Source organism: Jatropha curcas, chromosome 8 (genome assembly GCF_041381405.1).
Source record: "Jatropha curcas cultivar XTBG-Jc1 chromosome 8, XTBG_Jcur_1.0, whole genome shotgun sequence".
NCBI classification, from domain to species: domain Eukaryota; kingdom Viridiplantae; phylum Streptophyta; class Magnoliopsida; order Malpighiales; family Euphorbiaceae; genus Jatropha; species Jatropha curcas.
In genome coordinates, this window is record NC_143158.1 from 24258057 (window position 1) to 24272625 (window position 14569).

The following is a 14569-nucleotide window of genomic DNA, read 5'->3' on the forward strand; positions in this document are numbered from 1 at the left end:
GCAGCCCACGTTTCTATTGTCTCTTTCTTTCAATTAATTAATTAACTAATTAATAAAAATTAATTAATTAATTAACTATCCAAAATAAAATTAATTGGACCGTAATTAAATAAAATTCAAGCCGAATTCAAAATACTAAACCCAATTCTAAAAAACACAAAAAGGGTTCAACAATTATAAATGGATATATATTTTTATCTATGGGGCGTTTATCTACGTAGTATAATATTATTTATCCAGTAAAATTCTAGTGTAACCAACTAACCCAAAAATTCAATTTCAACCAGTTGAAAATCTTCAAACCAGATTTAAAACCTATATACCAAGTGAAAACCAGACCAAATCCTTAATTTGGATCAAACCGGATTCAAATCAAACTGGAATGACCTAGAAACCCCGTCGCTTCATCTCTCTCTCTTTTTCTAGCCACCACCAAAGCCAACCGACGCCACCTCCTCTTCGCCATTGCACCATCAAATTCCCTCTCTTGGTTCTCGTCTTCGGTGAATGCAGCAGGCAAGCGAGCTACGATTTCTCCTTAGTGATCGACGCAGTAGCCCCTCTACTCATCTCCGGCAACCGTGTCACAACTGAATGGCTCCGGCACCTCCCTCGTCGATTTTGTAGCCTCTCTCTCTCTCTTCATTTGTTTCCAAGAGGCACAACAAGCCTAGTGAGCAGTAGCCATGTTTTGTGATTGGGACAGTCCGCTGTCTTTGTCCATTTTTCGACAAGATGAGCTAAAGGCCAGTTAACTTGGCCCTTCCCCTGTCATTGACGGCTTCACCAGCCGCCAATCTTGATGTTTGCGGCCATCATCTCCATAATTTTGGCCAAGCCATTCTGGCAATGTTATATTTTGGGTATTTTCCCAATTATGAAATTTTCCCAATATATTTCATAATTATTAATTATAAATAGAAGGCTTTAATAAATTAAAACATATATTAATTGCTATCATAACATGGGTTTATTGTTTCTAGAATCGATTTAAAGAAATGGATTCATGTGAGTTAGGTTTACTATGGGTCTCGGAGGCTTTAAGCTTATCTGGATCTTAATGCCGGGTCGGCCATGGTTTTGGGTCGTGACAAAGTTAATATCAGAGCTTATGTTAGAACCTTATAACGTAACTGTGGAATATATGGAATTCCATCTCGTCTTTCTCTGTCTCCTTCACTTCTATTTTAAAGTCTCCCTTATTGTTAAGATTAGAATAAATTTCCATTTCTTTGAACGTATGTGCTATTCCTTGAATTTGGAATACATGAGAATGAGTTTGAATATAATATTAGGAATGAAACCCAGATGATTGAATTGGGTAAGGAAAAGTTATTACAATCATTGTGGGGTAGGTATAGACTAGGAATTTCTTTATATTGGGATCGACTGTAACCAACATAAGGAAAGAAACTTGGTGATTTTTCTCTCAAGGGATGGTGGACGCACTAAACCCTGTGAGATTGGAAAATCTGTACCTATTGTATAAATTGGTAGACTATAAGTGAAAGGAAATAAGTATGAGTATGATAAATAAACAATAAAGGTGATCTTTCACAACAGTTGCAGGTGCTAAGGTAGGAACCATTTCCTAGACATGCGAATAGAGAAACACTCGATGTTAATGGATTAACTTGATCACTCAATACACTACTTTTTATATGGAATCTATTCCCGCAATAAGTAGGATAATGTTAGGGAACAAATGAGAACGTTCATTATATGGCAAACTATGAATGAGGATATTTATAGCATTAGCAGCATCAGTGGCTATAATAAGAGATTTAGTTACTTGCACATGAACTATTGTCAAATTAAATATAGTTATGCTATTGATTATGGTTGCCTTGGAGTTAGAGTCATAGATAATTTGTATATACGAAATCTTGAATTTTCTTATTGCATATCTAAGACTTTAGATGAAGAGGATAAACGACTTTATTGTAAACATGAACTTATGTTCAAGTAATCTGGCTTACTACTCAAATCCTTAAAATACTAACTTTTTGCTATAGCATTCACTTGCTATTTAAATTTGACACAATTTGATTTTGAATTTAAATAATATTATAAATAATTTTAAAACTTGCCTATTTATATAGGAAATATATTATATAATAATGTATTTGGAAAGTTGTCTATATATATCATGGGGCTAATTGCATTAGGCTATTAAATGAAATGATTACAAACATAGTTGGAGTTTAATGCTAAGTTAAGAGTATGAATACTAGAATGATTTGAGAGGACAACTTCGATATATAAGATGAGTTACAACTATATCTAGAGTATAGGAGTCTTGAATATTTAAATTAAAAAGAAAAATCGTAGCAATGATCCTGAATAGTTAAAGGCCCAAGAAATGATATCTAAATCAAGCCCGAATATACATATTTTAAGAGCTGTTTAAATTGATTTAATGGGGTGTTTGGAAGGTATAATAGATTTTGATATGCCATAAATATACTAAAAGTTAGGACTTAAGCAGTTTTACTGTAGATCTCTGAATTGAAGGGTAGTAGGCATAAGGTGAATATTTTGAGTAAATAGAGAATATCGGGTTAAGTGCAAGCAAAATATTAATGAATATAGAAATGACATTTAAGGAACACACAATGATATGGAAATGAATAGAAAACAGATTGTGGCTAGAATCGAAAGCATTTTACTAGAATGCTCTAAATCCCAATCCAACTAACATGCCAATTATAGACAATGTTTGAACAAGGTTTTAAAAGAAAAATTCATGTTTGAATGTTTGAAAATATCATGTTTACTCCTTTAATATCTCGAGTTAGCTGAGATTCCATTAAATTCCTGTTTTAAAAGGATGTTACAAACTTTGACAATAATGCAGTTATTTTGTTATTTTCATTATCACATTTTGTAAAATTTTATTTTAACTGACTCTAAATTCCTTTGCTTTTGTTAAGTTTTCAAAGAAAAATATGATATTAGCAACTTATTTTTAAAATAAGTTTTTTTTAATGTGTTATATACATAGCATACTAGGAAATACATTTGCATAAAGATTATTATTATTCAAGTTCTTAAATCTTAAAGTCTAAATATTTTCAATAATCTCATTTTTATAAACATTGTTTATGAGTCATGGAGATGGAGTTAGAATTTTTTAAAAAAGAAAGGAGTATGAAAACTTTGTGGGTCCTGTATACGTATGGCACAATCAAAGGGGGGGGGGTGAATTGGGTTTTCTAGAAAGAAAAAAACTTTCAAAGACAAAATCAGAATTCTGTTGTAGTGGAAATAGAATGCATTTATGAGAATAAGTTGTTAAGATTAAAACTTCTTCATAAAACTCTATGCAGAGAATAGAAAGACTTTGTAAAGAGCAGCTATTGATTAGAACTGCTTCACAATATCTTAATCAATTTCAAACTACTTTATAAAGGAAAGTTATTACGTTTTTGAACTACCTCATAAAGTTTAGACAAATATTAAAGTGTATGTGAGAGACAGTTATTGAATTTCAAAAGATGTTGTTATTAGACTTTCTTTTCTCTTAAAAATTATTTCATTAAGCAAAGGGATGAAAAGAAAATGAGGGGGTAAACAATGAATTTTGAGAAATTAAAATATATGATCAATGGATACTTACTCTTAAAACAAAAACCCACATCTTTACAAAGGAAAGATGCTTTTTATAGAGAGGGATGGAAATCCCGTTTTAGAAAGTAAAATCTCTCCTTTTAAATAAGAATATTGACTTTTCAATTTTTTAGAAAATACAGAGATCTTGTTGCCAAAAATCTTTTCTTTTAAGGTAAGCGAAATAGAATAAGATTTTAGACTTTCCTTTAAAAATAGTTTTCGAAAATAAGTATAGAAGAATCTTTTTCAAAATATTTTATTACCAAAAATAATTAGGATAAAATCTCTTTCATTTAAATAAGTAAGTTAAATTTCCGAAAATGGGAAATTTTGTTACCATAAATGATTAAGACAAAATATCTTTTGTTTAGGTAAGTAAATCGAATCTTTTATAAATTAAGGTAATTTCTGAAAATTATTTTGAGAGAGAGAGAAAAATATTTTTGTGTTTATAAAAGAATATTCTCTCTATCCTACAATGAATCCTAATATACTTAACCATTAAAATTTTCAAAGGTCATCATGATCTTCATTTAAACTTGGATTTGTTGGAATTTGCTTTGTTTATTAAAAAATAAATAAATTTACATAAAAATAATATTACTACAAATAAAATAATTAAATTTGTTTGTTTTGCTCAATCATCAAAATCTCAAGATAAAATTGACCTTTGAGCCAACAAACTTGATGAATGGAATATAAGTGGTTAGACTAGAAGCATTAAATTAGACTAAATAAAGTCAATTAAGTGAAAGGATTGGATGGAAAGGTCAATGTGGTGAAAATGACAATAAAAAGAGGAAAAATGACTTAAAGAAGGCTAAGCCTGATAGAAAAGGATTTAATAAGGGATGTGTAGAATAAAGTAATCTACTAGTTTTGCATCAAAAGATTCAAAAGGATGAAACAACTTAGAACATAGGAAGTTAATGAAGGAATTGACCAAAAATAACAATTGGTATTATATATATATATATATATATATATGTAATAGATGCAAAAGAAGAAAGAAAAGAATTATTGGAGTAAAATATTAATCATATGGAGATAAATAGAGTAAAAGACTTAATTAAATGTTTATAAGGTAATTGAAGAAATTGAATCATTTGAAAGGTATGATTATCCTTTAATTTAGATAGATTTTTGTTGATCATATGTCAAGGATAAAGTAAATTTAAAAATTCATTAAAGCTGACTAGGAAGGAAGAAATTGAGGAAGAAGATGAATAGTTTCAACCCAAACCTATCCTATTATTATATGATGCACACCAAACCCAAAGCAAGCCGCTCCTGAGAGAAACAAATGAATTCCAATATATGTGATTATAATGAGTTTACGCATCGAGGGTTTTAACTACTCTACTGTATGTTGGACATATGATACAAATGATCTTTATGAATCATCTATAAATCGGGGCTTTAAATATCCTACTGTACGTTGGATAGTTATGGTAATCGAAAATTAGGTTTATGGTTCTTTCTGACTAAGACCATCTATTATATGATTATTGGGTGTCATTTATGTTTGACATATTGTGTGAGCACAAAAGTTAGTATAATTGAACCAACAAGGTGTTGATTAGGGTAGTAAGCAACTTCAATCCTCGTAAAGGTGAGAATACAAGTTCGATCCCTAGGAAGCGCACTTCACTAGGAGAGTAAAAAATCCTTAGATTCTACGGCCTGAGAGGATTAAACCTTCTGGTTACACAAAAAAAAAAAAAAAGTTAGCATAATTGCTTGACACCAGACATGTATTATTTAATTCCATTGGTTGAGTTTGACATTCACTTCTGCCTCTTATTTTTTCAAGTTATGAGCAAAATGCTAATAATGGTTAAAGCCTTGAAGATTTTATCTTTAATAGTTACTAGTGCAATAAACTAGCTAAAATACTTAGATAAATCGCAATTACAGAATTAAAAGTTATGAAATCTAAACTATGGATTGTGGCTAAATTGGCAACGTAAGCTAGACATTGTTGGCTCAAGGGTCAATTTCTAATCTCGGATTTTGGTGATTAATACAAAACAAATAAATTTAAAATTATGTTATTTGTGCTAATATTTTATGCAGAATTTTTATGGAAAGAAATTGTACAAGGCAAGTCCTACATTGAGTATAAAGATAATCCGAAGACTCTAGTGGTTAGATATTTAGGATACTTTGTAGGATAGAGAGAAAATTCATATATGAGCACATAAATTAAACTTTTTCTCTCAGTCAAAAATATTTTTGGAAATTAGATTTTTCAAATAAATTATTTGTTCTCAAAAAATATTCTTTAAATCGAAATGATTTAATTTCCTAAAACTAAAGAGATTTCTTCTCTAATGTTTTTGGTAATACACTTTTCGGAAATATCTTTTGAAAGATCTAAAAGTATTTAAATTTATTTTCTTACCTTAAAAACGAAGGAGAATCTTTTTCGTTTTTAGTAAGAGCATCCTTCCGTAAAAATATTTTTCCAAATAATGCTGCCAAAAATATTTTGATCAAAGGAAAGCAAAATCGTGTTTTATTCTCTTACCAAAAAGGATAAAATAGATTTTTGGTAACAAAGATTTTCATATCTTCTAAATAAGGAAAGAAGATATTCTGATTTCAAATGAAATATCCACTTTCCAAAAAGCAAGGGACACGATGCTCTCTATAAATAGGAGCTTTCACGTCTTAAGCTATGGTGAAGTAAGAGTTTTCGTTTTAAGAGCATTTTCTCATTGATCAAATCTCTATCTCTCAAAACTTACTCTCTACCCCCATTTTTCTTTTCATCTCTACACTTAACGTTTTCAATATTTAAAGTGAAAAGAATTTTTACAATTACTTTTGAAAAACGGTTCTGTGTTCTAATCGATCTTCTAATCTGATAAACTGTTTTTCCTGTGCTTATATGTGCGTTTCTTTTTGTCTATTTAGATTCTACAATCTATAGTAGACAGGCTCTTTATTTGTTAAACTTTTGTGTGTAATAGCTTAGGTTAGAAGCTATTGTGATAGAGGTTATCAAACGACCTTCTCCTTATGTGAGATTTTAATGTCTTGAAGTGAGTTTCTGTACTCTGCCAAAAACAGAAAGGGTTGAGGTTAACTAGAACCTTTGGAAAATCTAGTGGGACAAAAAGGGTAGATCTAGTGTTGATCTATTGCATTGTACTGTTGGTTTGTCTCTTACCCTTAAAAGCGATAACATAGTTGAGGATCTCAAGATGCGTCTTGGGGAGTGGATGTAGGCGAGTTAGTGCCGAACCACTATAAATCACTGTGTTCATCTTTTAATTTCTGAAGTTTGCTTGATATTACTTTTATTACACCTCTGATTAACTTTTAGAAACGCTAAAATTGTTAATGATTCAGATGTTCTAAAACAGTAATAAGTCTTATCTTTTCTGAACATTAGAACTCTGGAATTCTAATAAGTGAATATACCATGTTCTAACTGTTGTTCTATTCACAGTATATTTCACTGATTGGGTTTCTAATTAATTTTCTAAACTTTATGAGGAAGTTCTAATCTTGATAGCTTTCCATCATAAAGTCGTTCTGATATTTGATTAAGGCTCTGTGAAGAAGTTCTGAATTTAATAACTGTCTTTCACATAACTTCATATGAATTTAATAGAACATTGTGAGGTGATTCTAATCCATATTCTATTCTGACAAAGTTCTTTGTGTTTTCCGCTGCACTTAGAATTCTATATTTTGTTTAGAATTTCTAAAATTTGTATTTGTTTTTAGAAAACCCAATTCACCCCCCCTCTTGGGTTGTGCCATTCATATATGAAACCCACAGACATGTGAGAAGAGCTCTCGGGTTCAATTCCCACTAAACATAAGCTAGGCATGTGAGAAGAGCTCTCAGGTTCAGTTCTCACTAAACGCATCTGCAAGAAGGAGCGAAGAGTCTTAACTGTGACTCTTGCTCCGAGCCAGATTAGGCTGTCTCTAGTAATGAGATCCGAATACCAGAGGTTTACACCAAAAAAAATTTATGAAATCTAAAACATATGATGTAAGGGAGATGCGGGCTTATGTAATATTAAATGATATGATATTATTTTATTTACAAAATTATTTGAATAACAAACTTAAGGCCCAAATATTTTTAATATAATTAAATGCCCAAATATTTTAAATCTGATTAAATTATGAAGGTGATATTAAAATATCACCGATTAATTAAGAAAAGACAACCACCAAAATGGGCTACCACAATAAGTTAAATACTTGGCAAGCTTCAAGCCCAAAGGTGGAAACCTAAGCCCAAAGATGGATGACCCAAGCCTACATGGTGTGTAAATACCTAAAACATTCTAGAATACTCCCACCCACAAGATATTTTAATAAAATATCTCACCTACTCTAGAATGCTTCATATAATCTCCACCGTACATTTTTGTAAGTAAATCATAGTCGTACATTGAGGAGGTGGAAATGCCTATAAATACCACCCCTCACCTCATTTGTATGAACTAACCAAAAATGAATCACAGGAAGCAAGTAAGTAATTCCTTCCTTAAGCTTTGTGAAAGTTTGCCTCTTATTAATACAATATTATTTGGTGTTTTGTGTTAGTATTATTTTGGTTGCCTTTCCCATTATTTTTTTTGGTGTTATAAATTATTAATCAATCTTGGAGTTTATCACTGCGCTGATAACCAACAAGTGGTATCAGAGCCTGGTTGTGGTGGTAGTTTTTGTAGCCGTGGTATTTTGTGGTGTTCATTTACAAGTGTAGGGTATTGTTACTCTGCTAGAATTAACAGTCGGGGACTGTTGTTGAAGCAACAAGTGGTCGTGATTGGTCAAGGACTGTCGTGCATTGGTTAGTGTCAGGAACACCAGTACCTTATGGCGGATTTTTCTGGAGTTGCTAATAGCATTAAGAAGGTAAATAGCAACAATTACGGGAACTAGAGTACCCATATGAGATATTATCTCATAGGTCAAGACTTATGGGATATCGTCGAAGGAGATAATACTACACCACCAGTTGGGGATGCGACAGCTCTGAAAGAGTGAGAGACAAAATGCGGGAAGGCGATGTATGTGCTGACGGTTGCAGTAGAAGATGAGCAGATGCAATGAATCAAGTTGGCTAAAACACCAAAGGAAGCGTGGGACATCCTCAAGTTTGCTTTCGCCAAGAAGAATGAAGCAAAACTGCAACGACTCGAAAACGAGTTGTTCTCAATCTCGCAACAGAACCTCACTGTAAGTCAATACTTTTCTAAAGTAAAATCTTTACGTGAGGAGATTTCGAAATTAGATCCAGACAACGAGATCAACGAGACAAGGATGAGGAGGCTCATCATCCATGGTCTAAGACCTGAATTTAAGGGTCTTGTGAATGCTACTCGTGGTTGGGCTACACAATTAACCTTAGACGAGTTAGAGAATACCTTGTCCAATGAAGAGACTTTGGATGAAAAAATGTCTAAAGTAGCTTTGAAGGATGATGAGAAAGCTCTCTTTGCTAAAAAGAGGGGATTTCGAAACGTTGCGAGAGTAGATGGTGGAAAAGAAAGGAGTAATCAACAAGGATGGAGAAAGCAAAAGTGGCGACCATCACAGCAAGGGGGAGCAAGGCCAAGACATAGGAAAGATGACCGGCGAGAAAGTGATCGTTGCTATAAGTGCAAGAAAAGAGGACATTTTGCCCGAGAATGTCGAAGCAGACGAGTAGAAGGAAACATAGCTTCAACCCAGAACGAGCAACAAAGTGAAAAGGAATGGGATATTCACAGTTTCTTTGTTTAGGAGGAAGAATATTCGCCACAGAAGCAGGAGTCGTCATTAATATCTGTAAGTGATAGAATCAACTATGATGATGATTGGATAGTTGATTCTGGAAGTTCTAATCACATGACAAGAAACAAGGAGAAATTATCGGATGTATCCAATTATGATGGAGGTCGTGTTGTAGTCACAACAAATAACACGAGATTGCCAATAGCTCACATTGGAAAGGCAACCATTTTTTCTTCCTCTACTAAGGAGAGAATGGAGTTACAGATGGTTTACCATGTGCCAAGGATGAAGAAAAACTTGCTCTCTGCATCACAAATAGCAAGTGTAGGTAATTATGTGGTGTTCGATCTTGATAATGTGAAGGTTTATCGTAAACTTAAATTAATTGGAGATCCATTCATGGAAGGACGGCGAGAAGAATCAATCTACGTCATGTTAGCACAAGAAGCCTATGTTGACAGAACAAGGCAGAGTGAGACAGCTGACTTGTGGCACGCTCGTCTGGGACATGTTAGTTATCACAAGCTTAAAGTGATGATGAAGAAGTCCATGCTTAAAGGTCTTCCTCAGTTGGAATGCCGAGAAGACACTATATGTGCTGGATGCTAGTATGGAAAAGCTCACCAACTTCCCTTTGAAGAGTCAAAACATAGAGCCAATGTGCCATTGGAATTAATACATTCAAATGTTCTTGGACGGATCAAGCAACCTACAAACAGTAATATGAGGTATATGATTACTTTCATCGACGACTACTCGAGATATGTTTGGGTAGATTTCATGGTAGAGAAGTCGGAATTTTTTGAAAAATTCAAAGCTTTCAAGAACAAAGTTGAAAAAGAAGTCGGAAATAAAATTAGATGCCTTCACATTGACAATGGTGGAGAGTACACGTCTGACGAATTCACTAAATATTGCCAAGAGCAAGGCATTCGAAGGCAATTCACATGTCCAAGAACACCACAGCAAAATGGAGTTGCTGAGAGAAAGAATTGACACTAGTGGAGATCTGCAGAAGTTTACTCCATGCGAAGAATGTGCCGGCTAGATTTTAGGCAGAGTGCATGAAGACAGTTGTGTACATCACCAACAGACTACCTCAAGCAAAACTGGAGTTTACATCCCCATTCTAGAAATTGTGGAACATTAAACCAACTGTAAGTCATTTTCGCGTTTTTGGATGTGTGTGTTATGTCTTCGTTCCGGATGAACTTCGAAGCAAGTTTGACAAAAAGGCACTTGGCTGCATATTCGTTGGTTATGATGAGCAAAGAAAAGGCTGGAGATGTTGTGATCCTATAACTAACAAGTGCCATATTTCTCGAAATGTGGTCTTTGATGAGACATCATCTTAGTGGTCATCTCAAATAACCCTGCTACCAGACTCAAAAGAAATTCAAGAAAAAGTCTAAAAGAAGATAGGAGAGGGAGAGTTTATCCTAGAGAAAGGTCAAGCAGAGCCATCCAGAGTTCAAGAGAAATCAAAGAGCCCATGGAAGATAGTGCATACGAACAACAGCAGCCAAGTCAAGAAGAACAAGATCCAGATTATCCTCTATTTCGGCGATCGGGTCGAGAAAGAAGGCCTAATCCAAAATATACAAATGCTGCTATAGCAGAAATAAACGAGCCAACAACTTATGAAGAAGCATCAAAGAAGATGGAGTGGACTACTGCGATGGAAGAAGAAATTGCTACTTTAGAGCAAAATCAAACATGGGAATTAGTGCCAAAACCAAGAGATGTGAAACCCATCTCTTGCAAATAGGTCTAGAAAATCAAAACTCGCTCGGATGGATCAATTGAGCAATACAAAGAAAGACTGGTTGCTTTTGGATTTTCTCAGCAGTATGGCTTAGACTATGATGAGATATTTAGTCCAGTTGCCAAGATCACTATTGTGCGTGTATTACTAGCTTTAGCAGCTAGTAAGTCATGGCCTTTGTGGCAGATGGATGTGAAGAATGCATTCTTACATGGTGAAGTTGATCGTGAAATCTACATCGAGCAACCACTAAGGTTCAGAAGTCGTGAGAATCCTAACTATCTGTGCAAGCTAAGGAAAGCTCTCTATGTTCTAAAACAAGCATTGAGGGCTTGGTATGGCAAGATTGCAGAATTCCTTATCAAGAATGGATATGTGATGGCACTAGCAGATTCCAGTTTGTTTGTGAAAGATCGGGAAGAAAGACTAGATATAGTGCTAGTGTACGTTGATGATTTAATAGTCACTGGCGACAACATCGAAGAGATTCAACTCATCCGAGAGAATTTGGCTACTCATTTCAAGATCAAAGAGCTAGGAAAGCTCAGGCATTCCCTTGGACTGGAGATAGAAGAAGCCAAGGAAGGTTTGTACCTCAGACAATAGAAGTATGCAAGAGATCTACTGAAGAGGTTTGGAATGATGGAATTCAAGCCAATATCTACTCCAATGGATGCTAATGTCAAGCTATGTGCTCATGAAGGGAATGATCTCGAAGATGCTACTATGTATAGACAACTAGTGGGAAGCCTAATCTATCTCACTATGACACGGCCGGACATTTCCTTTGCAGTTGGAGTAGTCAGTCGATTTATGCAGAAGGCTAAGAAACCTCAATTGGAAGCAGTTCGAAGAATATTGAGATATGTCAAAAGTACAATCGATTATGGGATCTTATACAAGAGAGGTGAAATTATCAAGTTGGAAGGATATTGCGATGCTGATTATGCAGGAGATCACGACACTCGGCGCTCGACAACAAACTATGCATTTAGTCTTGGTTTAGGAGTAATCTCTTGGTGTAGCAAGAGACAACCTACAGTGTCACCCACAACAGAAGCTGAGTATCGGGCAGCAGCAACAGCAGCTCAGGAAAGTGTTTGGCTGTCACAGCTTATGAATGATCTGCATCAACCCATCGACTATCCAATTCCGTTGAATTGTGATAGTCATTCGACTATACAAATGGCTGAGAATTCGGTATTTCATGCGAGAACAAAACACGTGGAGATTCACTATCACTTTATCAGAGAGAAGGTTCTACAAGGAGAGATTAAAATGAAATATATCAAGACGGAGGATCAGCTAGCCGATATCTTTACAAAAAGTTTAAACGCAAATAAATATGAAGATTTTCGCCAACAGTTCAGAATGATGAAGAAAGAGAAATTAATCGTTGAGGGAGAGTATTAAAATATCACCGATTAATCAAGAAAAGACAACCACCATAACGAGCTACCACAATAAGTTAAATACTTAGGAAGCTTCAAGCCCAAAGGTTGAAACCCAAGCCCAAAGATGGATGACCCAAGCCTACATGGTGTGTAAATACCTAGGACATTCTAGAATACTCCCACCCATAAGATATTTTAATAAAATATCTCACCTACTCTAGAATGCTTCATGTAATCTCCACTGTACATTTTTGTAAGTAAATCATAGTCGTACATTGAGGAGTGGAAATGCCTATAAATACCACCCCTCACCTCATTTGTGTGAACTAAGCAAAAATGAAGCCCAAGAAGCAAGTATGTAATTCCTTCATTAAGCTTTGTGAAAGTTTGCTTCCTATTAATACAATATTATTTGGTGTTTTGTGTTAGTATTATTTTGGTTGTCTTTCTCATTATTATTTTTGGTGTTATAAATTATTAATCAATCTTGAAATTTATCACTGCACTGATAACCAACAGGTGAATCTCAAGTCTAGTTAAGCTTATTACGGATTTTGATATCCTTAAATTTGTTCTAAGTCCTAGTATTGGTCTTTCCCATAGAAATGAGTTGGGATAGCTATGAACTTTGGAACGAGATGTGCTTCGGGAATCACAAGGAGCAATAGAGAATTGATATGCAGAAAACAGAAGAAAAGGACAGTGTGCGAAGCTAAAAAAATAAGGAACGAAGTAACCAAACAATATGATTCCATTTCATGCAATTTTTTTGACATGAACTGAAATTATAATACATCAATTAGGTATAATTTAATTAATTTTCTCACTAATATATGGAAAAAAAAAGTTTTCATCGATTTTCTCTTATTTTTTACTAAATTGAGAAGCCTATTTATCAAATTTGACAGAAATTATAATATATTCCTATTGTTTGAGAAATACAACTAATCCATTCTTCCATCTAATTTTTCGATGCCCCAAATGTCGAAAAATCCAAAAAGTATTTTTGAGTAACAAACAGTAGTTTACTGATCTATTTCAATCCTTAAAAGCTACAAAGCTCGTTGGAGAATAATAATAACAAAAAACTCATTTGAACAAATCTATTTTTTAAATTTCTTGCTTGATTATTAATTTTTTTTTTTTCAATATAAATTTTTTTATTTTTAATTATAAACTAAAGTATAAATGACAATATTAATAAACTACGATGGATCATGATTTTTTTAACTAAACTAAATTCATTTATTAAAATAGGTTACATAAATTAAACTTGACTAAATAATCTATAAAATATCTCATAGAAATAATAAGCCATACCCTAATATAAAAGTAATAGATGGAAATAATCTATAGCCATCAGGCAACTATGAATGAATTACCCGTAATAGGGTTGTGCATATGGTTCTTGGAAAAACGAATCGAACCGCAGAACTTAATAGGATTGAACATGAATCAAAAAAATCATTTTATAAGAACCGGAATCAAAATCGAAGTTGAAAAGATTTACAAGTTATTTTTGGTTTTGATTGTTGCTAAGAATTGAACTAAAATTGAATTAGAATCATATTGGATCCCAACACCGCACCGAAATCAATTAAAGAACCAACTGATAAGTATATAATTTTCATTTTTAGATATAATATTTAATTTAAAATATTAAACTAATTATATATGTTATTATTTAAATTAAAAATTATAGTGTTGTTATGTAATAAATATTAAAATGATGTGAGGCTCTAAGTTTAATTGATTGAAATATTCTTCATTAATTAAAAATGAATTTAATATTTAGGGAAGAAACTTAATTACAACTTAATTTTTAATTTAGATATGCAATTTTTCATATATAAATTTTTTTATATAACTTATAAATTACATGTATATTTCGTATTATGTCTAATATTATTATAACAAATAATTTTAATAGTATTATAATTATTGTCTTTCTAATAACTAGTAATAATAGTATAGTTACTAATAATTATAATTAGTAACTAATCTTTAGCACTTAAAATTACGTAGTTTTTGTACTGGAGTTTAAGTT

At 33.0% G+C, this 14569-nt stretch overlaps 1 protein-coding gene across 1 annotated transcript; it reads left to right on the plus strand.

Annotated features, from left to right (window-relative positions):
* The first annotated feature begins 8463 nt into the window (after nucleotides 1-8463).
* Nucleotides 8464-9972, plus strand: LOC149494389 (uncharacterized). Its single transcript, XM_089725486.1, has 3 exons — nucleotides 8464-8502; nucleotides 8725-9358; nucleotides 9455-9972. The coding sequence occupies exons 1-3, from the start codon at nucleotides 8464-8466 to the stop codon at nucleotides 9970-9972; spliced, it is 1191 nt and encodes a 396-aa protein (XP_089581612.1).
* Nucleotides 9973-14569: the final 4597 nt, after the last annotated feature.